The sequence below is a fragment of the Peromyscus maniculatus genome, chromosome 10 (genome assembly GCF_049852395.1).
Source record: "Peromyscus maniculatus bairdii isolate BWxNUB_F1_BW_parent chromosome 10, HU_Pman_BW_mat_3.1, whole genome shotgun sequence".
In the NCBI taxonomy this organism is placed as follows: Eukaryota; Metazoa; Chordata; class Mammalia; order Rodentia; family Cricetidae; genus Peromyscus; species Peromyscus maniculatus.
In genome coordinates, this window is record NC_134861.1 from 10,518,709 (window position 1) to 10,545,454 (window position 26,746).

At 47.8% G+C, this 26,746-nt stretch overlaps 2 protein-coding genes across 11 annotated transcripts in view; one reads left to right on the plus strand and one right to left on the minus strand.

The window, feature by feature from the left end:
* Adcy1 (adenylate cyclase 1) overlaps positions 1-26,746 on the plus strand; it is a 129,624-nt gene that overhangs the window by 47,023 nt on the left and 55,855 nt on the right. Inside the window, exons 4-5 of the mRNA XM_006973013.4 lie at positions 832-943; positions 22,090-22,217. Coding sequence (XP_006973075.2) covers positions 832-943; positions 22,090-22,217 — 240 coding nt within the window. The remainder of the gene's footprint in view (positions 1-831; positions 944-22,089; positions 22,218-26,746) is intronic.
* LOC107400698 (uncharacterized) overlaps positions 20,806-26,746 on the minus strand; it is a 30,690-nt gene continuing 24,749 nt past the window's right edge. For 5 of the 10 annotated variants that reach the window (XR_013042757.1, XM_076545944.1, XM_076545942.1 and 2 more), the window contains 2 exons: positions 22,046-26,700; positions 20,806-20,886 (listed from right to left, as the gene is read on the minus strand). The gene's annotated coding sequence lies outside the window, so the exon portion shown is untranslated. Of the gene's footprint in view, positions 26,701-26,746 lie in introns of all 10 variants that reach the window. The other 5 variants (XM_076545945.1, XM_076545940.1, XM_076545941.1 and 2 more) reach the window with 4 other exon arrangements.

Genomic DNA, 26,746 nt, shown 5'->3' on the forward strand with positions numbered 1-26,746 from the left:
TTTTCACCTCTCAGATATTTGCAGAATCTGTTTTGGTTTTGAAAGAGGAAATAATAGGAAATACCTTCCAGAGTCTCATCTTCTGTAGGAAGTTGAGCAGGCGCCATGTTCTGAAGGCTGACACCTAGTACTTGGAGGAGGTCATGTGGGCCTATGGACTTTCTACACCAGTGCCGCTCAACTTTCCTGATGCTACAACCCTTTAATACAACTCCTCGGGTGGTGATCTCTAACCGTAAAATTATTTTTGTTGCTATTTCATAACTGTAATTTTGCTACTGTTATGGACTGTCATGTAAATAGCTGTGTTTTCTGATGGTCTTAGGTGACCCCTGTGAAAGAGTCATTCGACCCTACAGGGGTCATGACCCACAGGTTGAGAACCACCGTTCTACACGGTGATTTAGGGTTTTGGCTCTGGCAGTCTGATGGGCACATGCGTCCAGGTAGCAGAAGGGGAAGTAGATGGTTGGTGGGGAGGGACCGTCCCTTCCTAAAAGCTGACCACTCCACTTCCTTAGATGTAGATGCAGTTATGGGAGCTCCCTGGGAAGGGAGCAGGAGCTCCCTATGTGGGGTGAGGGGTCAGCATGGGGGATGGCAAGCTCATGCGGCCGGCCGAGCCGCTAGCTAATCCCTCTGTGACCAAGAGGTGTGCCTGGCAGCCGTTCGAAGCCCAGGTCTTCTGGCCTGTGGGAGAAAGAGGAACTCTCCCAGCTGCTTTGAGGAGTTAGGTAAGGATATAGATGGCAAAGGCTGTGCAACTCCTAGGTCACGATTTCCCGAGTGACCAGGAAGAGGTGACCTGGCTCCCCTCCCTCTTTCTTGCAGCATCCTGTTTGCAGACATCGTGGGTTTCACAGGTCTGGCGTCCCAGTGCACGGCCCAGGAGCTGGTGAAGCTGCTCAATGAACTCTTCGGCAAGTTCGACGAGTTAGCCACGGTAAGTAAGCACCGTGTTGGCGCTGGTTCTGCTAAGCCGGACGGCTTCTGGAGCGGTGCCCTGCCAAGCCGGCCTCCGTGTCTGCAGTGTAGGAGGAGCCTCCCTGGTCAAGGATTCCCCCGTTAGGCCTGGGCCGGGCACCTGCACTTCACAAGCTCCACTGGCTTCTTCCAAGAGGCGTCCAGGTGGAACCGTGTCCTGCAGGCTGCACTCGGCCCTGGCTGGCCTGGCACTGTGCACCTAAGACAGCCGCAGCCCTCTCTCTACCTCAAGGAGCATTGACTGTGCCTCTTCTGGGGCTGGCCTTGCTCTGGGCTTGCCACCCTTCTGAGCGGGAGAACACCTGCTGCCCCTTCCCCCAGCCCCTGCTCCTGATGCAGACTACCCCCTCCCCAGCCCTGTTGATGCTAGGAATGTTGGGGAAACAGTAGACCTCCTGCTGGAATTCTTAACATTTGGCACTTGTGGTAGGTAAGCCTTGCTGAAGGGTGGCACTCTGTCCTTAGGCTTTATGTCCCCGTGCGAGAGCCTGGTTTACGGTCTCGGGAGGCCTTGGCACTTCCGGAACTTTATCATGTAGGCCAAAGTGCCAGGGGGCAGGTTTAGTGTTTGACTGCAGGTGGTGGTAACCCCAAGTTTGCTTCAGACAGCTGGGCAGAGAGGAGATTAAGGTAGGATGGGTGGGCAGCAAGGATTTTAGACAATGCTCCCTTATCTTAGTTAGGGTTGCTACTGTTGCAGTAAACACCACGCCCAAACGCAAGTTGGGGAAGTCAGGGCAGAACTCAAGTGAGATAGGAACCTGGAGGCAGGAGCTGGTGAAGAGTCGGTGGAGGGGTGCTGCTTACTGGCTTGCTCCTCATGGCTTGCTCAGCCTGCTTTCTTACAGAACCCAGGACCATCAGCCTAGGGATGGCCCCACCTACAATGGACTGGGCCCTCCCCCATCAATCACTAATTAAGAAAATGCCCTACAGGCTTGCCTGCAGCCCCTCTTATGAGGCGGTTTGTCTTCTCATTTCTCAGATGACTTTAGCGTGTGTCAGGTTGACCTAAAAATATCAGCCAGGTGGTGGTGGCGTACGCCTTTAACCCCAGCACTCTGGGAGGCAGAGCCAGGCGGATCTCTGTGAGTTGGAGGCCAGCCTGGTCTACAGAGCGAGATCCAGGAAAGGCACAAAGCTACACAGAGAAACCCTGTCTCGAAAAACAAAAACAAAAAAAAAAAAAAAAAAAAATCTCCCCATACTCCTTTTATGAGGTCTCATGGGATGTTGCTGGAGTAAACATTTTGGAATTGAGTGGGGAAGTTGTTGTCTATGTTCCTAAAGATCTCCTGGAAAACCCATCCTGGAGCACCCAAGGATGTCCTAGCCAGGGTGTCATAGGACCCCTGACTGGGAAAGGCTTGGCCTTCTGAGGAGAGGTAGACTGTTTTTGTTGGACGCTGGGGCTGCCTGTCTGTGAGGCCTCTGCAGCCTTGTCTTGTTGTCCCTGGGTCTTGTCCCCTGAGTGTGGCTGTGTCTGTCCTCATATAAGCTGCCCTCGCCTCAGGTGCATCCCTGGATCTTGCTGTGGCATGAAAGATTCCTGGTCCCACATGATGGAGGGCTGCTGTTGGATAGGAGAGTGGGGTGGGGTGGGGGGGGCGTGGCCAGCATGCCACTCACTGCAGTGAGGGTGAGTCTGCAGCCCCTCTGTGTCGGGGTCAGAAAGCCCATTTTGACAAGGTACAGGGTAGCTTGGAGGAGACTCCAGCCTGGCGCGCTCACTGCTGTAGCCAGTGGTGTTCCCAGTGTTCCTGGGTCGGTCTCTGACTTTCCCAGGGAGCTCATTCATTGGAGCCTTCCGATCAGAGGGTCAAAGTTGGCCTTTTCTTTTTCTTTCTTGTGCCCTGAGCTTGTGCCGCCTAGAAGATGGGGTGGGAGGGGGATTAGGTTCCCTATCTCCAGCATGCAGTTCATCCAGGAATTTCTGAGACCAGCATCATCCCCAAAGGAGCCACTTTCAGTCTAAGCGTCTGCTCCCCGACTCAGGGGCTTCCCCAGAACTAGTCTAGCCCTCCTGCAAGGCACCCCCACCTTGTGTCCCCTGCCTTCGATAGCGGCGGCTACAGGAGTTGAGGACAGTAAAGGTGGAACAATCTTCAGTGGCTGCTGCACGGGCCTCGATGACTCGAAAGTGTTTTCCTGCCGAGCCAGTGTCCTGCAAAGGGCAGATGATTCATTCTTCATGAATCTCTTCAGGATTGTCACAGTGGTGCCGTATCTAGAGAAATCTTTACCTAATCAAGAATTGTAGCTATCTCCTACCCGCGTTTTCCTCGGGAAATTGTGTACTTTAAGGCTTTCCTGAGGGGCACGGCTTGAGGGTGAACTGTGAAACACCCCTGTGTTGTGCCTCCCAGGACGGCGTGAGCCCTGGGGCTCTGTCCTCTCCATCGGCATGCACGACTGCAGCCCCGTTGGCCTTGCGATCTTGGGTTGTAGTAAAAAGGGCTTCAGTGCAGCGCCATGCTGGACTCTTCCCCTGGCTGCCTGGCTGCAGTGTCCCCTGACCATTCACATCAGTGCCGCTGTTGGGGTGCCCACAGAGCCCCCCAGGCCGAGCTGCCACAGCTCTTGTTCCTGAGGACACTGTTCTGAGTAGCGGGACTCACAGTGCTAGGCAGAGACCAGATGTACCCTCCTGGATACAGACTGCCTTCAGATGACCCTGGATTTGGCCAGCGGAGAGAGAGCGCCAGGTGTCTCTGAGAAACCGGCCATTCAGAACTGTGCAGTCCCCACAGCTGACTTGGCTCCCCAGTGACTTCAGGAGCATCACCTCCCGTAGCACAGACGCTTGTTGCAAAGTGCTAGTTTGTTTCGGGGGGCATGGGATTGAGCTGAAGTGAGTATTTTCCAGAAGTCTTCTAAACAAAATGCTTCCAGTGGGGTCTGTTTGGACTTGAAGCACCCCACCACAAGGGTACAGCTAAGAGCCCAGTTGAGATCTCGGAGGCTGTCGGGAAGCAGGACAGGCTGTGTAGCAGGGTGACGGTGCCACCGCAGTGATGGCTGTGGGTGCACATGGGCTCTGTGGTGGGGCACAGTAGTTAGCACCCCACAGCTGGCAGAAGATTGGCCAGTGGGAATAGACATAATCCCCTCCCCCTTGGGCCTATCTATCTTATGACTTCTGTCCTCAAAATCAAGGTAGAACTTTAAGAGCATGGACTGAACGTTTTTGGATGTGGTGGCACTTGACAACATGAGTAGGAAGTGGTGGCCCAGTTACACCCTGTGACAGGTGGGGCAGGGTACCATGTCATGTTAAGGAGATGCTTACATAATGAAGCCAGTTCCCCAGGGCCTTGTAGTTTCAAAGCCTGTCGCCTGGGAGAGAACTGGTACTCATCATTCAAAGTTCCAAAGGTCATCTCCGTGAGGCGTTGCTTATTTGGCCTCTGGCCTCTGACCTTTTAGCTATCTGTAGAGGAGAGGAGCAGCTGGCTCGCCAGTTCATCCCGTTGCCTTGTGTGGCTGTTTTCCTCTAAGACAGGGCAAGCCACACTCGCTTCCAGGTCAGCTCTGAGGACCTAGTTATGATGAAGGAGTCTGGCACACAGTAGAGCTGCCATGGATTTACCAAGTGAGCAGTGCCACACTAAGTTGTCTGCTCAGTGGCCTCTGGACTCAGCACCCTGGGATCTGAGAGCAGTAGACCTCTGAGGATGCCCATACATGAGGAGAATCAGAAAAGCCTGGGCCCATCCTCCTCTGCTGCAGCAGCCTTCCCTAGAGATGCTGAGCAAGCTGGGGGCAGACCAGCACTGATGAGACCCAGCATGCTTGCTGCTTGCATTTGCCTTTCCCGAGGGCTCTGTTTCCCAACAGTGACAGCCACTAAGTGCTCTTGTTCACCCCTTCTTTCTCCTGTGACAGTGGGAAGTCTTTGGAGTCGGGCTGGGCGAGCACCTAGAGAGAAAGTCTTGTGGTGATGTGGCTCACAGATGTGTCTGGGAAGAAGCACACTTCTGACTGGCCTTTGTAGGCGATGTGGGTGTCATGTGGGCGTGGGATGTACTCCCAACCTGGGGTAGCCATTCTGGTATTGCTCAGAGGACGTGGTCGTCCTTGGAGAGCTCATGTCATTCCTGTCAGTTCTCTTCCCATGAGGGGGGTTCTTTGTTGTTACTTTGCCGGGGAGATGAAAGTTAGCTTCCAGGGCCTGTTCCAGAGCCACTCATCAGAATCCCAAATACCTAGAAATCTTCATTTGACTAACTGGATTTTGTGGCCAGCATTTGAGAGAGCTGCTTGCTAAAGCACATGCTTATGTGCAGAACACTGGGCCTGAGGGGTGGGACCTCTATTTCCCCTAGCCTTAACCCCTGAATCTTCCTCCCACCTAGTTGAGACTCAGCTTCACTACCTCAAGACTGATTTCGTGCAGCCCTCCTGGCCCCATGCTAGCCACCTTCTCCAGGGACCCTGCATAGTTCCCGGCCTTGCTGCCTTTCTTACATGCTCATGGGGTAGCCCTGCCAAGCCCTCCTGGAACAAGAAGATATGAGAGCCCCCTCCGTCCCCACCCAAGGGAGGTGTAGTACTTTGTGAGCTGAGTCTGGGTGTTTGGGGAAGATATTTGTTGAGAAAAGTCTGTCTTTTGTGAGAGACTTTGTGAACAGAAGAAAGGCTTAAACAGTGCCTGTCTTCCTTGACCTAATGTGCTTCTCCCTCTCAACAAACAGGGACTGTAGCTGAAAGTTTTCCTGGTCCCGCCCGGCTCCCACGGCCCCTCGGTCCTGCAGCTGCTCAGACCCAAATGAATACACAGAGGCTTATATTAATCATGAACTGTATGGCCTACTGGTTCAGGCTTCTTGCTAGATAGATCTTACATCTTAAATTAGCCTCTAACTATTAATCTATGTATTACCACATATTCTGTGGCTTTACCTGCATCCCATTACATGTTGCTCCTTCAGTGGCTTGCTGGAGTCTCCTCTGCTCTCCTTTCTTCTCTTCTCTCTCTCCAGTTAGAATGTCCCGCCTAACCTTATTCTGCCTCACCATTGGCCAAACAGCTTTATTTATCAACCAATCAGAGCAACACACACTCACAGCCTACAGAACATCCCCATCAAGGGTCCAAACTATGGCTCTGGCTCCTAAGTGCCTGCCCTTGACTGGTGTCACATTAAGGGGTGTCAAGGCTGTGTTGGCTTCTGGGTGCTGCCTACACTCCACATTCCTGCAGCAGCTTTCTCTTGGGGCACACCTTCTTCAAAGCGAGCTTTGCTCTCTATCCTGTCCTCAGCTTCTTGTTCCCTGCCGTTCTGGTGGCATGGAAGGACCCTTAAGAGAAAGTACTTTTATTCCTTTTCATTGCCTGGAAGCGTTGTCCCATTGTCTGGCTGAATCAAAGATAGTTGTCTCTCCACAGCCCGCTGGGCATCTGGGTTATTTCTGGGCTAGGTTATTCCAAATAAAGCTGCCAAGAGCATTGGTGTATAAAACTTCGTGCCGATGAGTGCTTTCCGTTTTCTTGCGTAAATACGTAGGGGTGGGCTGATGGGAAAATAGGCTGGATTTACGTTGAACGTTTTTCAGAGATGAATCCAGTACTTTCCAGATTGCCTATTGCCACACACAACAACAGTGTGTGGGTGCTGGTTTCTCTGCATCTTTGTCTGCTGCTGTGGCTAGGCCTTTAAATGGGTGTGTGATCTCCATCTCCCTAGTAACAAACCATGAGTCTCTTTTAATTGCTTGTTGGCCCATCCATGTATCATCTATGGAGAAGTATCTATTCAGGGATTTTTTTGTTTTGTTTTTGACCATCCTTCTTTTTAAATTGGGTTGATTGTTTTCTTACCGTGGAGTTTTGAGAATGCATATATTTTTATTTGTAATTGTTTTAGTTAAGGTTGCACTGTGTTGTCTGAGCTGGCCTCAGACTCACATCACCCCGTCTTAGCCCCCAAGTGCTGAGGTCACAGGTGTGTGCCACTGTGCCCCACCTAAGAGTTCATAATAGTCTCCAAGCAAGCCCTTCTTCAGACACATGGCTTGTAATTTGTTTTCCTTGTAAAATTTGTTCCTTCTAATAGTATTGCTTTAAGAGCAGAAAATTTTAAGTTGTCTGTTGGCTTGTTTCTTTTATGGATTGCCATTTTTGTGTTGTGTCTGAACCATCCTTGCCCAGTGTCTGTCTCTGTGCTGGTTTCTCAAGGCCGCAGTGGCAAAGTCCCATGTAGATCTGGAAGCTTGAAACAGCAAGAATTTGTTTGCACAGGTTTGAAGCCTGCAAGCTGAATCGGTACTGCTTGGCAGACCTGTACTCCCTCCAGGGGCTCCAGAGAGAATGTCTTCTGCCTCACACACCTTCTGCTGGCTCCTGCCAGGTCACCCCAATCTCCTTCTGCCTCAAGTGGCCTTCTTTCCTCCTCTCCTCCTCCTCTCCCCCAGCCCCTTACTCCACCCCCGCTCCATCCTGGGGTTTTTTTCCTATTTCAGATCTTCAACTAAATCATAGCTATAGAGATTCATCTTTTTATTGCCCAGGTAAGGTGATATCATTGATACTTTTGAGCAATATGTGTATTGCTCACTACACACCGAACTCCTCACTCTGAGTTTTGATCTTTTTGCTGAAAGAAATGAGACTGGCTTTGACTATTTCAAGGGATTAGTGGAGCAAGAAGCTAAACAGCGAAAGTCACATAAAATAAAGTCTAAAATTTCCAGCCTGGTGCCTAGCCCAGGGTTGACATGCAATGGAGATAATAATAATAATTACCACCCCAGCCAGGGAACTGTACACAAATGAGGCCATCTGTTAGAACAGCACAGATATCTGGAAGTTCAGTGTGAAAAAAATTAGGGTATTCTCTCCCAAGATATTAGCTCATTTTTCTTTAATCCCATCAAGTTCTTAATTCATATAACCAGATAAGGTTTGCTGCAGAAAATGTCCATTTGCTAGCTGGGTCTGTTTTAGAGAACTGTCAATTAACTGCTATCTCACTACCACGATGATTAAATCAGGCTCCAGCTCTGCAGAGGTTCACTCACTCTGCTCCTCACCAGCTGCGATTTCATCCCTGCCCCCCATACACACACACACACACACACACACACACACACACACACACACACACACAGGAGCAAGTGTTCCTTAAACACTTGCTTCGTAAGCTCGGACTGCATCACAGAGAGCGGAGTGTATTCTGTAAGGTCTGTGTCCAAACTGAAAATAGCCACCCTCAGAAGCCCAAGCAAATTCACCATCAAATACAAAAGAGTACTTAGACATTCTTTGTGTGCACATGTTTTCCCATGACTTTACACAGACATTGCTCTTAGGGAAACACAGGTGACAGATAAAAGGGCAACTAATCTCGATCCTGTGTTTTGTTTACCAGTTGCCTAAGCCAAGCCTGCACTGGCCAGTAGGGCTCAACAAATTTAATCAAACTGTTTGTCTCACCAAGGTCTGATAGACTCCCCGATAGTGTTTACATTTTGAGTTAAATTCGATATATGGCGTGAGGTAGAGATCAACACCATTTATTTTGCCTGTAGGCTATCAGTGTTTGCTGAGAAGACTAACCTTTCTCCACTGGACTACCTTATCAGATTTTTAGGAATCTTGCTTTTCTGTGTATAGCTGGGTGGGAATCTTTCTAGACTTTCTATTCTGTTGCATTGCTCCGTGTGTCTGCCTTGACACCCAGCCTATACCTTGGTCCTGTAGCTTCATGGAGTCTGTGATCAGGTATTGTGATCCAGCAAACTGCAGTGTTGTTTTTTCAAGGTGGCTTTGGCTACTTTAGGTCCTGTGCTTTTTAATACAAATTTTTAGAATTATCTCTCTGGCGTTAGCACAAAGGCTGCTTGCCAAAACGATACTATGAATCTGGTGAGAGGAAGCACCTACAGATGCAGAAACTTCTGAACAGAGTTCACCTCTCCATTGAGACAACTTGTTTCATTTTCCTTCAGAAATGTGTGTTTTTTTTTTTTCAACATACAGATGTTTCATATCTTTTTTCTTTTTTGTGTATGTTTCATATATTTCTTCAGATTTGTCCCTAAGTAGGTCCTACTTTTGATAGCATAATTCATGTTGATTTTAAATATTAACTTATAATTTTTTTTTACTAACAGCAGAAGACAAGAGTCAGTTTTTATATTGATTTATTGTTCTGAAAATGGAATAACCTGGTTTCTAGTGCAGTTTAGAAATTTCCACTGGACTTTCCATATGAATGATCACATTTGTACATGAATTCAGCTTAGTTTGTTTTCCTTTGGGAGGCCTTTTATTTCCATTTTCTTGCTTCACTTTACTGGCTAGAGCCTCTGGTACAATGTCAGACGAAAGTGCAAGAGTGGCGTTCCTGCCTTGTCCTCTGTTTCCGGGGAGGCGTTCTGCATTCTTTCCCCATTAAGAATCGTATTAGCAGTGGGGTTTCTGTGGAGGCTTTTTGTTGAGCTGAACAAGTTTCCCTTTATCCCCAGTCTTCTCTGGTTTGTTTTTCGGAATCTGGAATGCCAGCTGTGTTTTTTTGGTGTTTTCCCTCTTATGCCTCTGTAGGGATGGTCCTGGTTTCCTGCGCTCATCACTACGGGAGGAATTGGATGCTTGATGCTAGCATGTGAACACACCGGTGTATTCCTGGGACCTCTCTGCACCTATTCTCTTCCTTAGGTGTTTTTGGCCCCGATTTGCCGACATTCTCTCTAGAACTTTCCCCATTTGTTGTTAAGATCTTATCTGTGGCGTTTCTTACTCCATCTCTCCATGCTATCATGTATGATCCTAATCTGTAGTGTTTCTTACTCCATCTCCCATGCTATCATGTATGATCCTAATCTGTGAAGTTTCTTACTCCATCTCTCCATGCTGTCACGTATGATCTCAGGGCTAAGTTGGCACAGGCTTCCTCTTGTTCAGTTCTCAGGAGGACCATGTAAAATGGGTGCCTTTCCTTTCTGAATATGTGGTAGAATGGGAAATCTATGAATTTAGAAGGGACAATTAGGTTATATTTCTCAGATGACTTTAATGATTTGTATTTTTTTAAGGAATTTGTCAACTTACTGCAGGTTTTTAACAGTCACTGAGTAAGGTTTCTGTCATACTTCCACATCCTTCCCAGTGGCCGCCTCTGCAGCCCCCACCCCTCGTATCCCTGATTTTGGTAATTTGTATATCTTTTCTCTCTCTATCTCTCCCTCCCCTGCCATCCCCTCTCCCTCTCCTGTCCCATTCCCATCTTTCCCCCAGCCCTCTGACCTCTTAATTTTCTGGTTGATCAGTTTTGTTGATTTTCTTAAAAGATGTGCACTTAATTTTATTGATTTCTTAATTTCATTAATTTTCTTCTAGGCTTAACTATTGTGTTTCTTATTTTGGTTGAATTTACCTCTTTTTGTAGCTTTTTAAGGTTTGATTAAGACCCTTATTTGGGAACTTTGGAGGCTTTAATGTAAGTTTTTCATGCGATAAATTGCCTCTGAAATGCTATTTTAGCATCATCCCAAATATTCTGGTATTTTATTTGTCTGCTTGCTTATTTACTTATTGAGACAGGGTCTCTCTATGTAGTCCTAGCTATCCTAGAGCTCGAACTCACAGAGATCCTCCAGCCTCTACCTCCTGAGTGTTGAGGTTGAAAGCGTGTGCCACCATGCCTGGCCTGTTGTGTATTTATTTTTATTCAGTTTGAAATACTTTTAAATTTCCCTTTTCTGTTGAATATTCCTTTATACTGTGTGAATATATGTTGCTGTGATTGTTTTAATAAAGAAGCTGACTGGGCAGTAGCTGGACAGGATAAAGTTAGCCAGGAAATCCAAACTGAGAATGATGGGAGGAAGAAGGGTGGAGTCAAAGGAGTTGCCAGCAGATGCAGAAGAAGCAGGATGTGTAAAACATGAGGTAACAAGCCATGGGCCATGTGGCAGAGGGTAGATAAGAAATATGGATTAATTTAAATATAAGACTTAGCTAGTAACAAACCTGAGCTATTGGCTAAGCATTTGTATAAGCCTCAGTGTGATTATTTGGGAGCTGCTGGTGGGAAAGAAACCTCCTCCTACACCTTTATGACTCTTTTTAGACTCTTTTTAAATGTTTTTCTTAGTACCAGGTGGGTATTGAATCCAAGGTTGCACATGCTGACTAAACCCCCAGCTCAGTCTTTCTGTTTTTGAGCTCTCCTCAGATACACTTTTAAGTCAGAGAACACATGTTTATAACGTGAATTTAAAAAAAAAATAGGCCCAGAATATGGTTTATTTGGCAAAGGACTTGTGCACACTTGGACATAAGGTGTGCTCTGCTCTTGTAGAATTTTCCTGTCAACAGTGTGCTCTACAAATACACCAGGCCTGCGGGCTGATGGGACGGATTGTGCCTTATCTTCTACTTCTCGATGACTGTCCCGGCCCCGTGTTCTCTCCATCATTGGAGTAGCGTATTAAAGTCTCCACAGTAACTTCTGGGAACCTTCCCCCTTTCACGTTCTGTGGGTATCACCTCACCCCTTCTTAAATGTATGCAGTTTCATGTTTAATTCTCAAAAGAATTGCTATTCCCTCTTGATGAAGTGCCTCCTCTGTTATTAAGAAATGACCCTTGGCTTGCAGCCTCCTTGGCCTGCTAGCTTTGCCGTTCTGACACTCTTCTGTCAGGAAGACGCCTTTCCCTGCACTGTAAGTTTTGGTCCGTTCTGCCTTTTTTGCGAAGATTGGCTCCAGTTTGGTTTTGTATTTTCATTTTTTTTTTAATCTGAGTACTAGTCCCTACTTTAACTGGGTGTGCAGGCTGCATCCTCGCTGCGTTTGAGCCGAAGGCTGGCCCCTGCTTCTTACATCGGTTCCCCCCGTAACTGGGGGTGCTTTTCCCCCCTCCCCTACCTCCTCACAAGCTTATTGAATGTTTGATGATTTCATTTCACTGTGTTTGTTTTAGCTCCTGTTTCTTCATCGTTACTTTAGGGTTTAATTAGAATTTTTACGTGGGAACAGTCCACCATCATGTGACTTCTTGTTTACAGGCTGTGAGGCTGAGGTTGGCACAGTTATGATGTGCCCCTTTGTCCTCAAGAAATCCTTGAAGTTAAATTCATGGCAACAATTTCATATATGTGTGCATACATACATACATACATACATACTTTATCTTATTATATAGAATAAACTCCATTTTACATTGTTAATATTTTGTCTGTGCACTGAATCCTCTTTGAAAGAGATTTAAATAACACCAAGTCTTGCTCTTTATTCCCATAGCTATCATTTCTATGGCTGTGTGCTCATGTGGTCAAGATTCCTGTGTGCTGTTATCTTCCTGCCTACGGGCTCTCCTTTAGCATGTCAGTGCCTCACTGCCGGGATGTTCCTCTATTTCTGAAAAGCTCTTTGTCAGGACGATGTATTTCTCCTGGGTGTAGAATCCTAGGCTGTCAGTTCAGTTTCCCTGACTCCCTCCACACTCTAAAGGCGATGTGCTGCCTTCCCGTTGGTTCTTACTGTTTGTTCCTTTGTATGAAGGAGGTCCTCCCCACTTCTAGCTACTTTCAGGATTTTCTCTTGGTCACCTTTCTAAGAGGTCTGGTTTTGATGTCTCAGGACCACTTTCCTATTCTTGCTGTTTACTGAACCTCTTACACCCGTGGCTTTAACAGTTACATCGAATTTAGAAGCGATGACATAGTCAGGTCGCCGATGAGGTTCTCGGAAGGTGACCCTGCAGTCACTGATGGTTTTGCTGAAACGATTGGGATGCCTTTTCTATTGCAACTTGGTTTCAAACAGCATTTGCTTTCTTCTGCAGCGTCTGACGTGTCTTTCCCACTCAGTGTCGTTTCCCTCTTAGCCTTAGTTTTCAGCTAACAAGTTCAATTTTGATCATTTTCCCCCTTGAAGTAGCAGCTAGAAAGCTTGCCATGGCCCCCCTGCTGTACAAATTGTTCCTCCCCCTCCGCTCCCTGTGAGTGCCCTGTGATCTTAAGTGGATGGTTGCTCTGATCTGCGTGAGCCCTTCTGGAGAAGCCTGTGGGCTTCCTCGCAGGTGCCTGCCGCGGTTCTGAGTCCCCGACACTGGGATGCAGGGTGGCCTCTGTGAAGAGCAGGCTTGGAAAATGGCCCACACCTGCAGCCCAAACACCTCTTTTTGAAGGTCTCTGTTAGAACTTAAGCAAACACAGGGCGCTTGCCTTCATTTCAACACTAGCTGACGGTTTATTTGCCTCCTTAGTCACAGCTGATGCTCCCAGAAGAGAGCAGTTGTTTTTTTTTACCTTTCCCCCAGTTACTGAATACAGTTAGATTTACATGGTTCCTTTCTATCTTTAAAGACCTGGCCACATCTCTTTGATATGATGGGAGAACATGTGTCCTGGTGCCCAGTTACCCCATACTCACTGTGGAAAGACTAGAATTCTTCTCTGGATGTTAGTTTTCTTATTGGGAACATGAACTGGTTGAATATGCACACAATGCCTTTGGCTGGATCCTGGAGGCTAGGATGGGGCATGGTGAGATCACAGTATGCCGTCTGCAGAGAGAACCAATCTAAGCATGGCCTCTTACCACCTGCCTGCTGCTCATTTTGAGCCCATTGATACAGTTCAGTTTGAACCCTTCTGGAGCCCTTTGCCCTCAGGAGGATCCTATCATGGTGTGGTAGGTTGTCAGCTGCCTAGCACTGGTTAGAAGATGGAGCCAGAGTTAAGGTCGTGGCTGCATTGATAGATACCGACTGACTCATGCAACAGTTAGCCGCACAGCATAGTGAGGTTATACACCTCGTGAAACATTTCCTCCCCCAGGACCCCATCTCCCAGGTCTGAGCAGTGCTTGTTGTATGCTGGGTCTGCTGAGGGCTTGTAGTCAAAGTTGTCCCCAAACACCGATGTACTTGGAGACTTTCTAATCTCAGGAATTCCAGAGATTAGAAATTTAGAGAATACTTCAATAAATGCTCTTACAGATCTGATCTGAACTGTTCTAAAGCAGTGGTTCTCAGTCTTCCTAATGCAGTGACCCTTTAATACTGTTCTTCATGTTGTGGTGACCCCCAACTATACAATTACTTTCGTTGCTACTTCGTAACTGTAATTTTGCTACTGTTATGAATCATAATATAAATATCTGTGTTTTCTGATGGCCTTAGGTGACCCCTGTGAAAGGATTGTCCCACCCCCAAAGGGCTCGTGACCCACAGGTTGAGAATTGCTCTTCTAAAGGCTCATGCACTGAAGGCTTGGCTCCCAGATGGCAATGCTGTTTGGGGAGTTTGCTGGAAAGTTGTCTGGGAGAAGTTGGTCACTGTGAGCCTGCCCTTAAAGACTGGATCATGTCTTGGGTCCCTTTCTGTCTCTTTTCCTGCTTCCTAGCATGACAAGTGGCCAAGATTGTACCTCCTTGCCTTTTCTACCATGATGTTGTGCTTCACTGGTCCACAAACAGCAGAGCTGGTAGACACTGGACTGAGACCTTTGAGTCTGTGAGTCGAATGAGTATTCCATCCCTTCCAGTCTTTCTTCTGGGAGTTCTGTTGCAGTGGTGAGCATGTTGATTGACACCAGAGATTGAGTTAGGGTCACTTGCATTAATTTACTTTGCTTTAGGGCAGAATAAGACACTTGTACCAAGTTGAGGAATCTTCTTGCAGGGTGGTGGCCAAGGTTCATGGCTCTAGGATAGAATATGGCCACTTTGTTTAACTCTTAGTTGCTATGAGTTGATGTTACTATGGTCTGCGCTATTGAAGCTATTGTTCTCCATTTTTGTGTCAACTCTGGGTATTTCCAGAAGGGCTCATTCAGGCTAGACTAACCAGAGCTGTCTCTGTTAGGGTCAAGGTGCATCATGAGTCTGCTCGATGCCATCCATTGTCCTGTGTCCTTCCTGGCCTTTGACCCCACGCAACCTTCCAGAGGCTTCAACTCAGAGGCAGGACTCACCGTGTGGTCACAGGCATTCGGTCACATCACCTCCACATGTCATGCCTCACTTTTCCTGCTTATGAAATGTGAAGAGGACACCACAAGGAGCGTCACATTCCTTCTTGCTCCAACACACTGGTTCTGTGAGCCATTGAAAGCCCGAGTATACCGTGGAAAGCTGAAATGAAAGAGACAATTAGTTGTATTCACTCTTGTTGTGTTCTTAGAGCAAACTGGCATGGTCCGTGTATTGTCAAGCACAGACAGGGTGGAGAGACAATGTGAAGAGGATCAGGTCTTGGTCCTTACAGCTCAGGGAGGAAACTCCCGAGTCTTCAGTAAGTAACTGTGCAAGCCTGGCAGTTTGCTGGGTAAGGTGGCTGCAGGGTATGACCGGTGTGGAGATAAAGTGACGCCTGGAAGGAGAGTGTGGGTGTGTTAGACAGGAGAGTGGACATCAGGGAGAATTCGGCTGAATTATGATTTAACTTTGGGAGCTGACTGGGCAATGGGTGCCAAGGATAGAGTGAGAAGCAGACGAGTCAAGTAGGGGGAGATGTGGATTCCATGCACAGGTGGAGAGGTATTCACCCCTCAGTCCATCAGTGGGGAAGTGGGGAGGCAAAGGTTTCTAAGAATGTGTTCATTCGGAAAATGGCTGCCAAATCCCAATTTGTGGACTGCACTTTTTTTTTTTTTTCTAGATTACAGGATGCCATATGAATGGGTGTGTCATCAACTATGACCTTGAGATCCTGACATTAGAAACCTTACGAAAACATTGACATGCGCATCAGACTAGAGGGGACAATATGATGGGTCCCATGCACCCATAATGTAGGGTCAACAGTGACTAGTTGTGGCTGTCTTGTTTGCTCTCTAGACATCACCTGACTTTATAGACAGTGCATAGCTTTGCCATCTGAGGCTGCTCAACCGCTACCAACACCATTCCACTGTCCAACCCAGCCAAACAGGGAACAGCCAGATTATTTCCATTGCCTCGTCTGAGTCTTGCTATTCCACAGCTGGTTTGTTTGAATCAGTGTGCAAGTGAGATGGATACAGAGCTTGATTGTCCCCCCTGGAATTTAACGTATGGGGTGACCAAGTGCAAACACATAGATAGAAGCTAGTGCCATTGAGGGAAGTTTGTTACTCACAGCCCCCAAAATAAGAGAGACAATGTTCTGTTCTCTGCAGTGCTGTGTTTTTATCTTGGAAAAAAAAAAAGAAGCTATATTGATATTTCTAATCCATTTAACCCTCTGCTCTTCATTTATATGTTTGTGTCTTTTCCTTGCTGCTGCAGATTCTAATGAAGTGCCTTGATTTAGACATATACCCCAAGGTTCATATGTTGGCGACTTAATGTCTTAGTCAGCAAAGGAGGAAGCTGGGGCCTATTATGTGATTAGCCCACAAGGGCTTACTGCTGTCTTGGGCTAGTGACCACAGGAACAGGTTGTTGCAATGCAAATTTGGTCACCTCCTGCCCTCCGTGTCTCATGCCCTCTCTTGTCCTGCTTTCCACTCGGGGAGCATGAAGACCCTTGAGGAACATGGGTCTCTCAGCCGGTTCGAGAACTCGAAGAAGTACATCCTAGTTCTTTATAAATTACCGGTCTTGAGTATTCTATTTGTAGTAGCATAAATTGAATGAACAGAGGCAATACTACTATTTGTTTCACTCTTCTCTAGGTAGTAGGTTCAAAACGACACTGTCAGTTATCAAGAATAAGACTACTGAGTAGTTCACCTTAACGTTTCCTAGTGCTTGCTTTTGTTCTTGGCTGAGGTTACACCCTAGACAGTGAAGTGGTGTTTTCATGTGCTTTGAAATAATTCTCTGGGCGACCTTCTTTCCCAGGTGGTAACAGTTAAGTTATTTCATTTGGTTTGGATTTTTAGGCATCACTCTTTCTTGCCCAATTTTTTTTTTGTATATATACAAAATATGTGCAAAGGTCAGTTCCACAGTGAAAATCCTGCAGATGCATTGCAAGAGGCTACTACCCCCTTCCTCCTACAAATGTGGTTAAGCACCTATGCTGTGTTTGAGTTTGATCTTGCTCCTCCTGTGTGGGCACATGCACTCCCCCCAGCCCCCACACACACACTACAATGCAGACCTGTTCCTCTCTGTCCTTCCTAACACTAGATAGGCCACCAGGGACTGTATTTGCCTCGTCTGGTCCCTGTTGATGGGCAGATGTGTGCAGAGGTCTTGTTTTTTTTTAGCTCCTCTGCCTCCGATTTCCCACCCACTTTAATGTATCCCCTGGGAGAGCTCTGTGCCTTTCCCTCTAACTGTGGGTGTAGCGGGTGAGCGTTTGTGGTGCCCATCACCTGTACCCTGTCATATAGAGATGGTGTTCTCAAAGGTCCTATTTCAAGTACAGCTTGTCTTGCAATCTTTGTAGGAATGGCCAGTCTGATTTTAGTAATTAAAGTTTTTTTTTTTTTTAAAAAAACCAAAACACATATTTTATTTTACATGTATGGGTGTTTTGCCTGCCTGCCTGTCTGTGTGCCAGGTGGGTGCCTGTGCCCATGGAGGCCAGAAGAGGGCAACCAGCCTCTGGATGCTGAGAATCAAATTCTGGTCCTCTGGAAGAACAGCCTGTGGTGCTCTTAACTGCTGAGCCATCTCTCCAGCCCCCACTTCGGACTTTAAATGCAACAGTTAGGGTAAAAAACAAAACAAAACAAAAACAAACAAACAAACAAACAAACAAACAAACTAGATTAATCCAGTCTTGCCTTCCCCATACTGGGGAGTTGGTGGTGCTGGGCTTGCCCATGTCTCAGAACTGCGCCACTTGGGTAGGTTATTTTAAGACTGACTCTAGCGGGGATTGGACCTCGTAGGGCTCTGGACTTAGAAGCAGCATCTGCCTCCCAACTCTTTGCTGCTTCCTAGACCTGCAAATTGGTAGGTCTTAATTTGATCATTTCTGCATGGAATCACAGCTTTACTATGACCTCAAGACTTCCCCCCACACTTTATTAATTGCTGGGGACTTGCGGGGTCAGAGCCACTGTTGGGGTTATGGGGTGTCTGACATCCTAGATTCTGTCCTGTGCTATCTACCCAGGCAAGGCCATAGTTGGTTAAGAACTGTCTGGAGCCCTCCAGGCCACACTTGGGAAGCTGAGCATGAGGCTTCTTAGTTCTTTGGGCAGGCTTGTGTGTGCCTTCCCAGTTTGGGAAGGAGAAGATAACTCTGATCCCTGGTCCTTGGTCCCAAGAACTGAATGTGTCTTCAAGCCCCTTCCATTCTCCCCTCCCACTGCCCCTCCCACCTCCTCCTCCTCTTTCCTGCCTTCCTGTCAGAATACAGAGCCACAGAAGCATCATAGATGCCCTGTTCTGGATTTCTTGCAGTGATTCCATACCAGACTTTCTATATTTATAGAGAAGCTTCTAAAGATCTAAATCAGCAAGAACAACTAAAAACATCTTTTTGAGCTCTTAAGATTGCTCGCAAAGATTGCTGGACCTTTGATGTTAAAAATAAAGCAGTGTATCCAGTGAGTGTCTATTGTAGGCTGTGTCTGCCAGCATGGTGGGGGCCAGGTGGGAAAGCACAGGGAAGAGCACGGGCGGTGCGGGGGAGGGGCATGCTCTGGAGTGATACTGGATAAACTGAGATCCTACACTGACCTGTGCATACGCTGATCAGGCTCCAGGTAACACCAGCTGTTCTAAAATGACTATTCCGGCCTGTTTCCCCAGAGAACACAAGGCTCTCATGCATGTGTGTATACGTGCATGTCTGTGGTCCTCAGTACTCAAGGACTTTGACCTCACTGCCTGAGGCAGTCTGACCATATTTGTCTTGGTGGCACCATGTGGTAATGGTCACCTTCAGCATCCCTGTGATGTCTCTTTGTTCTGCACGGTGTGCTATTTTTTGTCTTCTCCATACAACACTTGTATTGGCTGGGGTCAGATTCCACACTTGCCAGTCCTTCCGAAGATGTTCTATTTCTTTGGAGGCATCATGTGCTGAGGGAGACCCAGGGATGGAAGGAACAGGCATGGGGCCATTTGCATGGCTAATGACCCTCTCTTCTCAGATTGTCATTGGTGGCTGGAGATAGCTCTTGAAGTCCCTGCGGCACAGGGGCCTGGGCGGCTTTGGACAGCAGTGAGCTATGGCTGTGTTCAGCTCTGGTACCGTCTCTCCATGGAGAGGCCTAGAGACCCCTCACTGTCCAGGTATAATGGTGATCCCTGCTTAGCCTGGCATTTGTTAATTTACAGGATTTGAGAACGTTACAGGGAACAGTTGGTTGGTAAATTCAAACATAAAACTATACCTGAATGGTGGATGTGTTTTCAAAGTGGACGCCGTGGAGCTGTGGGATGCAGTGGAAGCATCTTATGGTCTGTGAAGTCCGTCCTCATCTAAATGTCCTGCAGGAAGTGAGGCCATTGTCTTCCTGCATGTCTTAGCTTGAAGCAGACATGGGCCAAATCTTCTGGCTGTCTGCTCTGAAAATAGGTATCATAGACTCCCAGAAGTGGTCATCTCAGGCAAGATTCTCACTTGAATTTAGTTAACATTGCAAATGGTTTATTTTGCAACTATCACCTTAAAAGACATTTGTTTAAAATGTCTCAGTGTGGGTGCTTCTGGGCAAATGTCAACAGCTATAACTAACCTGTGCAAAGGTTATTTTTGGTATGGCTTTGATTATTTCCAGATGTTAAGGGGACCTGAAATGGAGCTGTTTGAGAACTGTGGTGTTTTTTTAAGTTATTTTTTATTTTTTGAAAGTTTTATTTATACAGTGGATATTGACCATATCCATCCACCGCTACTTCCCTCCAATACCCTCTTGGTCCCCAAACCATCTCCATCCCAATTTCATGTCCTCTTTCTCATTGCTGTTAATACCTCCTTATCTAATTAGTGCTGCCCATGTGCGGTCATCAACTGCAGTATGTGCAACCTGTCAGCAGCCATGTCCCCAAAGGAGAGTGACTCTCCCTCAACACCGGTTAACTGCCTGCATCTCCTCCAATAGGGGTGCATCCTCTGGGGCCCCTGACCCATCATGCTGGGATTTCGAACTGTTTGATCTTATACAGATAACATCATTGCTATGAGTTGATCTGCATGTGACATGAGTGTTGTACACAGATTTCCTTCCCATCCTGTGGCTCTTACATTCTTTCTGCCCCCTCTTCTGTGAAGTTCCTGAGCCTTGGGTGGTGGAGGTTGATATAGATGACCTCCCCACAGCTGAACACCGAGTGTTTTTTGTACTCAGCCCTTTAACCAGTTCTGAGTCTCTGCCTTAACCACTACCCACTGTAAAAGGAAACATCTTTGGCCAAAGTTGAGAGAAGCTCAAATCTATGGTCTAAACGTAAATATTTAGACCATAGTATAGTTTATACTATACATGTTAGAGTATAGTATGACCGTTTAAGAAAATAGCAACAGTAAGTTCCCTGCGAGGGCCTGCCGTCTCTCCAGCCATGGGCTTTTGACCATGTATAGAGTGCCAGGCATGAATTCCCTCTTGCGCAGGGGTCCTCGTATCCGGTCAGAAAGTGGTTAGCAACATGCATCACCATCATGCCACTCTTGCACCATTGGGCACATCTTGCCAGCAGGGCAGTATTGTAGCATGCGCATCCAGCACTGGGTAAGGGCATCCCCATGTTTGCCTCCCCAGCAGTCTGCATAACTCCTGTCACTGTGTAAGCTCGCCAGCAGGGAGAGTTCCCTGGGTGAGGTTGACTTCTAGGTCCTGCATCCAAAGTGAGTGGTGTCTTCAGCACTAAGGTCTTACCATCAGTTATTGGGAGCAACCAAGAACAGTTCTCATGGTGTGTGTTATTATGGATGCATCTGGGGCCTCTATGACCAATAACTCAGAGAGAGGTATCCAGTGCTTGGCACTGAAAATTTCATTTAATAACCCATGTCTTCTGGAAGCATGTTGTCCACCTATGCAGGATACTTCTGTTCAAATCCTTTAAAAATATATAATATATTAAAAATTAATTTAGAAACTATTAGATTTCATATAGTTTCTTCACATAGCCTTAGTTTTGCTAACCCACCTGCCATCCATCTTTTCCTGAATCTCCACATCCCTAAGTAAACCTTTCCCCCTCTCATGCCTCCTGTGTTCTACCACCCCTCTTAATTACTTTTTAAATTTTTATTTTCCATGTGTGTGGGAAGGGCGCCATGCCATGATGTGTGTGTGTGCGCGCGCGTGTTTAGAGGCCAACTGGCGGGATTCAATTCTCTCCTTTCACCCTGTGAGTTCCAGTGTTCAAACTCAGGTGGTCAGGTTTGGTGGCAAGGGCCTTTACCTACTGAGTCATTTCCCTGGCTCTAGCATTGCATATTCTAATGATTTCCTTGAAATAAAAATGACAGTCACAATGATATGTGGATCTGTCAGCATGTGTCAGGTTTCAGAGTAGTGTGTGACTGACTTGCTCCTTACTGAAATCCACCCATCCTCCCTGGAGGAGGGGTGTCCATGCCCCCTGCATGGATGTTCTAGGGGACGCTGTGAGTGCGTCCCCTCAGAGGTGCTGTGGCAGCGTAAACAATCTTAACCTGAATATCCAAACTGTGAAATTCTTCCAAAGCTAAGACTTTGAGCATCATGTGACACTCAAAAACTTTAGGAATTTGAAGCTTTTAGATTGGGTATGCCCGCCAGTAAAGTCTATGCCAGTCTTTCTAAATCTGACAATAAAGAAAAAAAGATCTGGAAGTGCTTCTGGCTCTTAGAATTTCAGATATGGGAGACTCAGCATGCATTCTTCATATCTTAATATAAATGGGAAAATGTGATCCAAGGTGGGAGGTTCAGAGCGGCAGGGACTTCTGTGTGGGTATGGCTTGGACTTCCTTCTAGATTGAATGCCTTCCAGAAGGGCTGGACCATGGTTGGGGTTGGGGGGGCACTGTGTAAGTGAAGTGGATGGGGGTACATTCCTAAAAGGTGGCCTTACTCCTGGACCTTGAAGGTCCAGGTGGTGTTGGCTAAATAGAGAAGACGGGGGAGATACACGATCCCAGTAGAAAGAAGTGAGGGTATTGGGGGCCCTGAGGGGAGCACCCTTACGAGCCTGACCCTGGCCACTGAAGGCCACACACCAGCATACTCACCAGCAGCAACTCTGCAATGATCTTGTGCTGTGCTTTCCCCAAAGGAAAACCACTGTCGCCGCATCAAGATCCTTGGGGACTGCTACTACTGTGTGTCGGGCCTCACCCAGCCCAAGACTGATCACGCCCATTGCTGTGTGGAGATGGGACTTGACATGATCGATACCATCACGTAAGTGTTGCGCCGTCACCACGTCTGTCTCCGACTGCAGAGGCTGAGGCAGCATTGGGAGGGGGCGGGGTCAGAGTGACCCACTTGCATTGAGAGGGGATGCATTGGTGAGCCCTCCTCTCGGTTTATGATGCATTGCTCTGTGCACAGAAATCCTTTGTGTGTCTAGTGTGCCCATAAGGGACCTCTGTAACTGAGCTTGGGGAGGCACTGAGGAAGGCTGAGGGCACAAGCCCATTCAAAGCCAGCCAGTGTTCTTCTGGGTAGCCGATTGCCTCTGGTGCTCTGTGGGAAGAGGGGGCCGAAGTCTGGGCATGTGAGTTCCTGTGGAGTGGGTTCTCCTGTGAGACCCAGCCTACCTTTTCTTGGTCAGCTGCGGCTGGCCTTGTCAGAGATGGTGATGTATTCCAGGTGTGGGACTGATGGACGAAGGTAGATGTCTCAGCGGAGTGGCAGGTAGTTTCCATGAGCTGTTCTCAGGAAGTGGTGGTGTAAAGTTCATGCTTAGAGTGGAAAGTACTGACATAAAAGCTACTCAAGGAAGCTGTCAAGTGGCTGCCGTGTGCAGGCATGCACACACACAGCATCCACACAGTTGGGGACAGGTGTAAGGAAGCAGCCAGCACTATGGCTGCCCTGAACACCAAAGTTGGCTCTGCAGGGACTAGCTCTCCAGGACTGCTCCTGCCAGAAGCCCTCAGGAGCTGATCTGAGCTCCACTCTATGAAATGAGAGTGAAGAAGTTCCCTGGTGCCTATGATCAATCCCTAGATGCAGGAGTCACTGCCCCGGGGGAAGGCAGCTGGAAAATGTGTTCTGCCGCAAGGGGGGTAAGGAAGGGAGAAGAGGAAGATGCCTGGCAATGACTATCTATTGTTCCCTGGAAGGATGTTATATTGTGTGTCCCAGGTCACATCAAATCACTATTAGGGTTTGGAGAGATGGCTCAGAAGGTTAAGAGGACTGGCTGCTTTTCCAGAGGACCTGGGTTTGATTCCCAGCACCCATAAGGTGCTCACAATGCTCAGAAACTGCAGTTCCAGGGGCTCGGACACCTGCCCTCTTCTGGCCTCTGTGGGCACTGCATGCATGTGGCCCACAGACATACATGCGGGCAAAACACCCACACACATATAATAAAAATAAATTAAAAGGATCACAGTTGCATATGATATATTATCATGTATCATGTGTGGAAGCAGACAACATATCCTCTGCCATGTTACCTATCCTGCCCCATCATCACCACCCCTCGCCTGTATCACATCCTAATACCATGTGTCATATTTATCATGTGCGTGTCTGTATTGTGCCATATATTATATCGGGTATCACATATGTATGCCACATGATGTAATAATATGCAATGGCACCATACTCTGACTCCAAGTATGGTAATTTGATGTTCAGCAGGAGCCCCGTGAGTCCAGGACAGGTTGTTGAGGCAAAGACAATATGTATTCTTAAAGCCAGAAAAACCAAGATGAGGTAGCATCATTGTGTCTTTAGGCTCCTTTTCTCTCTGGTGTTTAAATCAGGAAACAGTTGATGAATTAAAGTACACTATCTATCCATGTGTGAAATTGTCATAATGGAACCCATTGTTTTTACCTTTGTATATACTCATAACAAAAGGAAGAAAAGAAGAAGTGATGGATGAAACCTGGTGGCTGGTGAGCTGCGGATTTGACAGACAGTCATTGGGTGACTCCATCTCATGCCGCTGGTTAGGGCTTTGTGATGAATGAGGCAGTGTCCTCAGTGGGTGTGTCCCTGTAAATGTAGAAGGCAGGCTCAGTGTATCAGGGCCTGTGCTACCTTCTGAAGCCAGCATGGCTATAGTATATCACTCTGCATTCCACTTCCCATCATGCATCATGTATAGACAGGTCGCATATTTTACCACGTCCTGTTTTGTGTGACCTGGTTCAGGTACAATGAGGCTTTGTAGGTGGAAGATCTGAGACAGAGGGTGTGCTATGTAGATCCAGGTAAAGTTAGGTGGGGGCTCCACCTGACTGGGGTGACCAGGTAGCTCACAGTGGCTTTGTACCCTGCAGACTGGATGCCCTTCCTGCCTGTGTTCTCTGGCAGCTTTCCATGGTCTCTCCGAGTTCAGGAGCCTTATTTCTCACATGGGGCGCAGGCCTTCCTTTCTTTCCAGTCTCTCTTATAAAGTTGGCATGTGCTTCAATTCTAAGGCATTTCTGTGGAGTGCCATATCCACCTGCTGAGGCTGAGCCGATACCTTGCCACCCTGCCCAACTTGCTCTGCTTCATGGTCTCCTCACTGTTCCTCCAGTATTTCAGCTGGAATTCTCTGTCTCTGTGTCTCTGTCTCTGTCATGAGAGGCTGGAGAGCCTGGGGCTTGGTGGCCTTGCCTTGCCTTCCTGGACTGCTTTCCACTCCGTCTTATAGTCATACAGCCTCGAGATCCCATGAGCTTAGAGTCTTTCTGTGACCTGAATTTCTGGCTCTGGACGGGAAGGAGCAAGCAGCTTGAGTTCATCCAAGAGAATCTAACAGCCCTTCTTCCCGTGAGAATTGCACAGAGCCAGGGATGGCCCATGTGTGCTCAGCATTGGCTGGCCTCTGGATCTCCCAGAAAGATTCCATATGGCAACTGGCACCTTCCCTGATGGCCATACCAGCCTGCTTGTGCCCCTGTTTCAGAGGGGTGCGCAGAATCACACAAGACAGAACATGTTTATCTAGAGGACAGGCATGTCCAGGCAAAGCAGGGTGTTCATGTGGTTTTGTTTCTTGACCTTGGAGTGGGGCATCTGGGAGCTTTGGAAACACTGTGACTCTTGGAGAAGACCTCGGGAGAACCAGTGAAGCGCTGGAGCCCATACATGTGCAGGATGCCATGCTGGGCCTTGTGCTATATGCCCCAATGTGGGGGGCAGTGCCTATGCCCTTAACTACGTCTTCCTTCTGTCTGGAGCCATCTGGACCAGAGGTGCCTCCCAGTATCTAGAGGAAGCTAGCGGGCTTCAACGGTTTGGATTCTTTGATTCTGAAATGACCTCTTTTTTTAAAATGTCCCCGAGTGATGGACAGTATGTCCCAGTGACCAGTAAATAGCTCAGTCTGTGGGCCTGAAGTGCCCATTTTTCAGGAGCCATAGGTCTTTTGTAGGTTTGAGAATTCTGACTGGACAGAGAGCTTTTCTGAGACTCAAAGACTAGCATGGTTACTGGAAGATTCTGGAACTGTTTCCTGCACATACATCTCTGGGATGCATGGTGCAATGATGAAGGGTGATGGGGAGGCCACTATCCTCTGACCCAGCTGGGTCTGGTCTCCATGATCAGCTGTTAAGTTCAAACGAGGCTTTGCTGGCAGAACCTGGCCAGGACTGCTGGCTGTTGGGAGCATGGCAGTCCATTCCGACACTTGTGCATATAGGATGGGCTTGTGCAGGGAAGGCGCATGGGCCAGACAAGGAAGGGTGCCATCAGGGCAGGCGCTGCTCCAAGTGAGAATGCAGATAGAAGTCTGCTAGACTGGTCCTGATTTCTCCCCAGGCTGGAGGGGTCAGGACACTTCCCTTGTCAACGACTGTATAACAATCTGGTTATTTTACTTCCTAAGACTGTTCATTCCTATGGGGAAAATAGACAGAAACATTCACTTTATTTTTCTTTTCTAACCTTTAAACTCAGGCCCCCCATGCCTGTTGTCTTGTCATTGATTAGTTCAGAGGTTGAGGACATTGTTTTTCTGCAACCCCAGGCAGCCCTGGAGTGGACCCAGAATGGGATAGAGACCCCTAAAGTGTAGAGCATCTGTGTTCCTCACTTTTATATCCCTGCAATGCAATACCAAGAAGAAGGGGCTTTAGGGCCATCTCCTCAGCTGTTGTACCAGGGTTGGCAGGTATCCGAAGGGCGAGGACACCTCCCACTCTACCCCCCAGTGGCCTTATTTTGATGGGCATCTAAGGATTTCTATGCTGCTCAGGCCTCAGAAAATAACTCCTTCTAAGCTCTGTTCCCAGATGTCCATGAGGGCAGGCATGCTGGTGGTGAAGTAGTTGAGTCTTCCTCCCCCTCCTCCCCCATCCAACACGGTCTGTGCCTCCTCCCCTTTCTGCTTATACCCCTCCCCTCCCACCGTGGACTAGACCTCCACGTTCCCTGAGTGACTGGACCCCAGGACCTCTGGTTGCTGAGGCTAGAGAGAAGCTTGTGGGTTCCTGGTTCCCAGTCTGGGGTGGTGTTTCATTTTCCTCGAACGCTTCGTCCTCTCTGGCTGTGAATGGAGACGTGGTGGTTGTGAGGACTGAGCGTCTCTCAGATGCCGTAGCTGAGTGGGAGGATTTCCGCAGCCTCGGTAGGGGATGATTCACCAGCTCCCAGGCAGAAGGAGCCATCCCAAGAAGAGGGAGGCCCTCTGCTGCAGGATTTCCCCAGGATTCCCTCCGCTCTGCTGCCCGTGGTCCTGTACAAGTCTGTCCACGTCACAGGGAAGCCCCTGCTGGCACAAGTGAGATGGGAACAGTGACCTAATTATTCTTCCACGT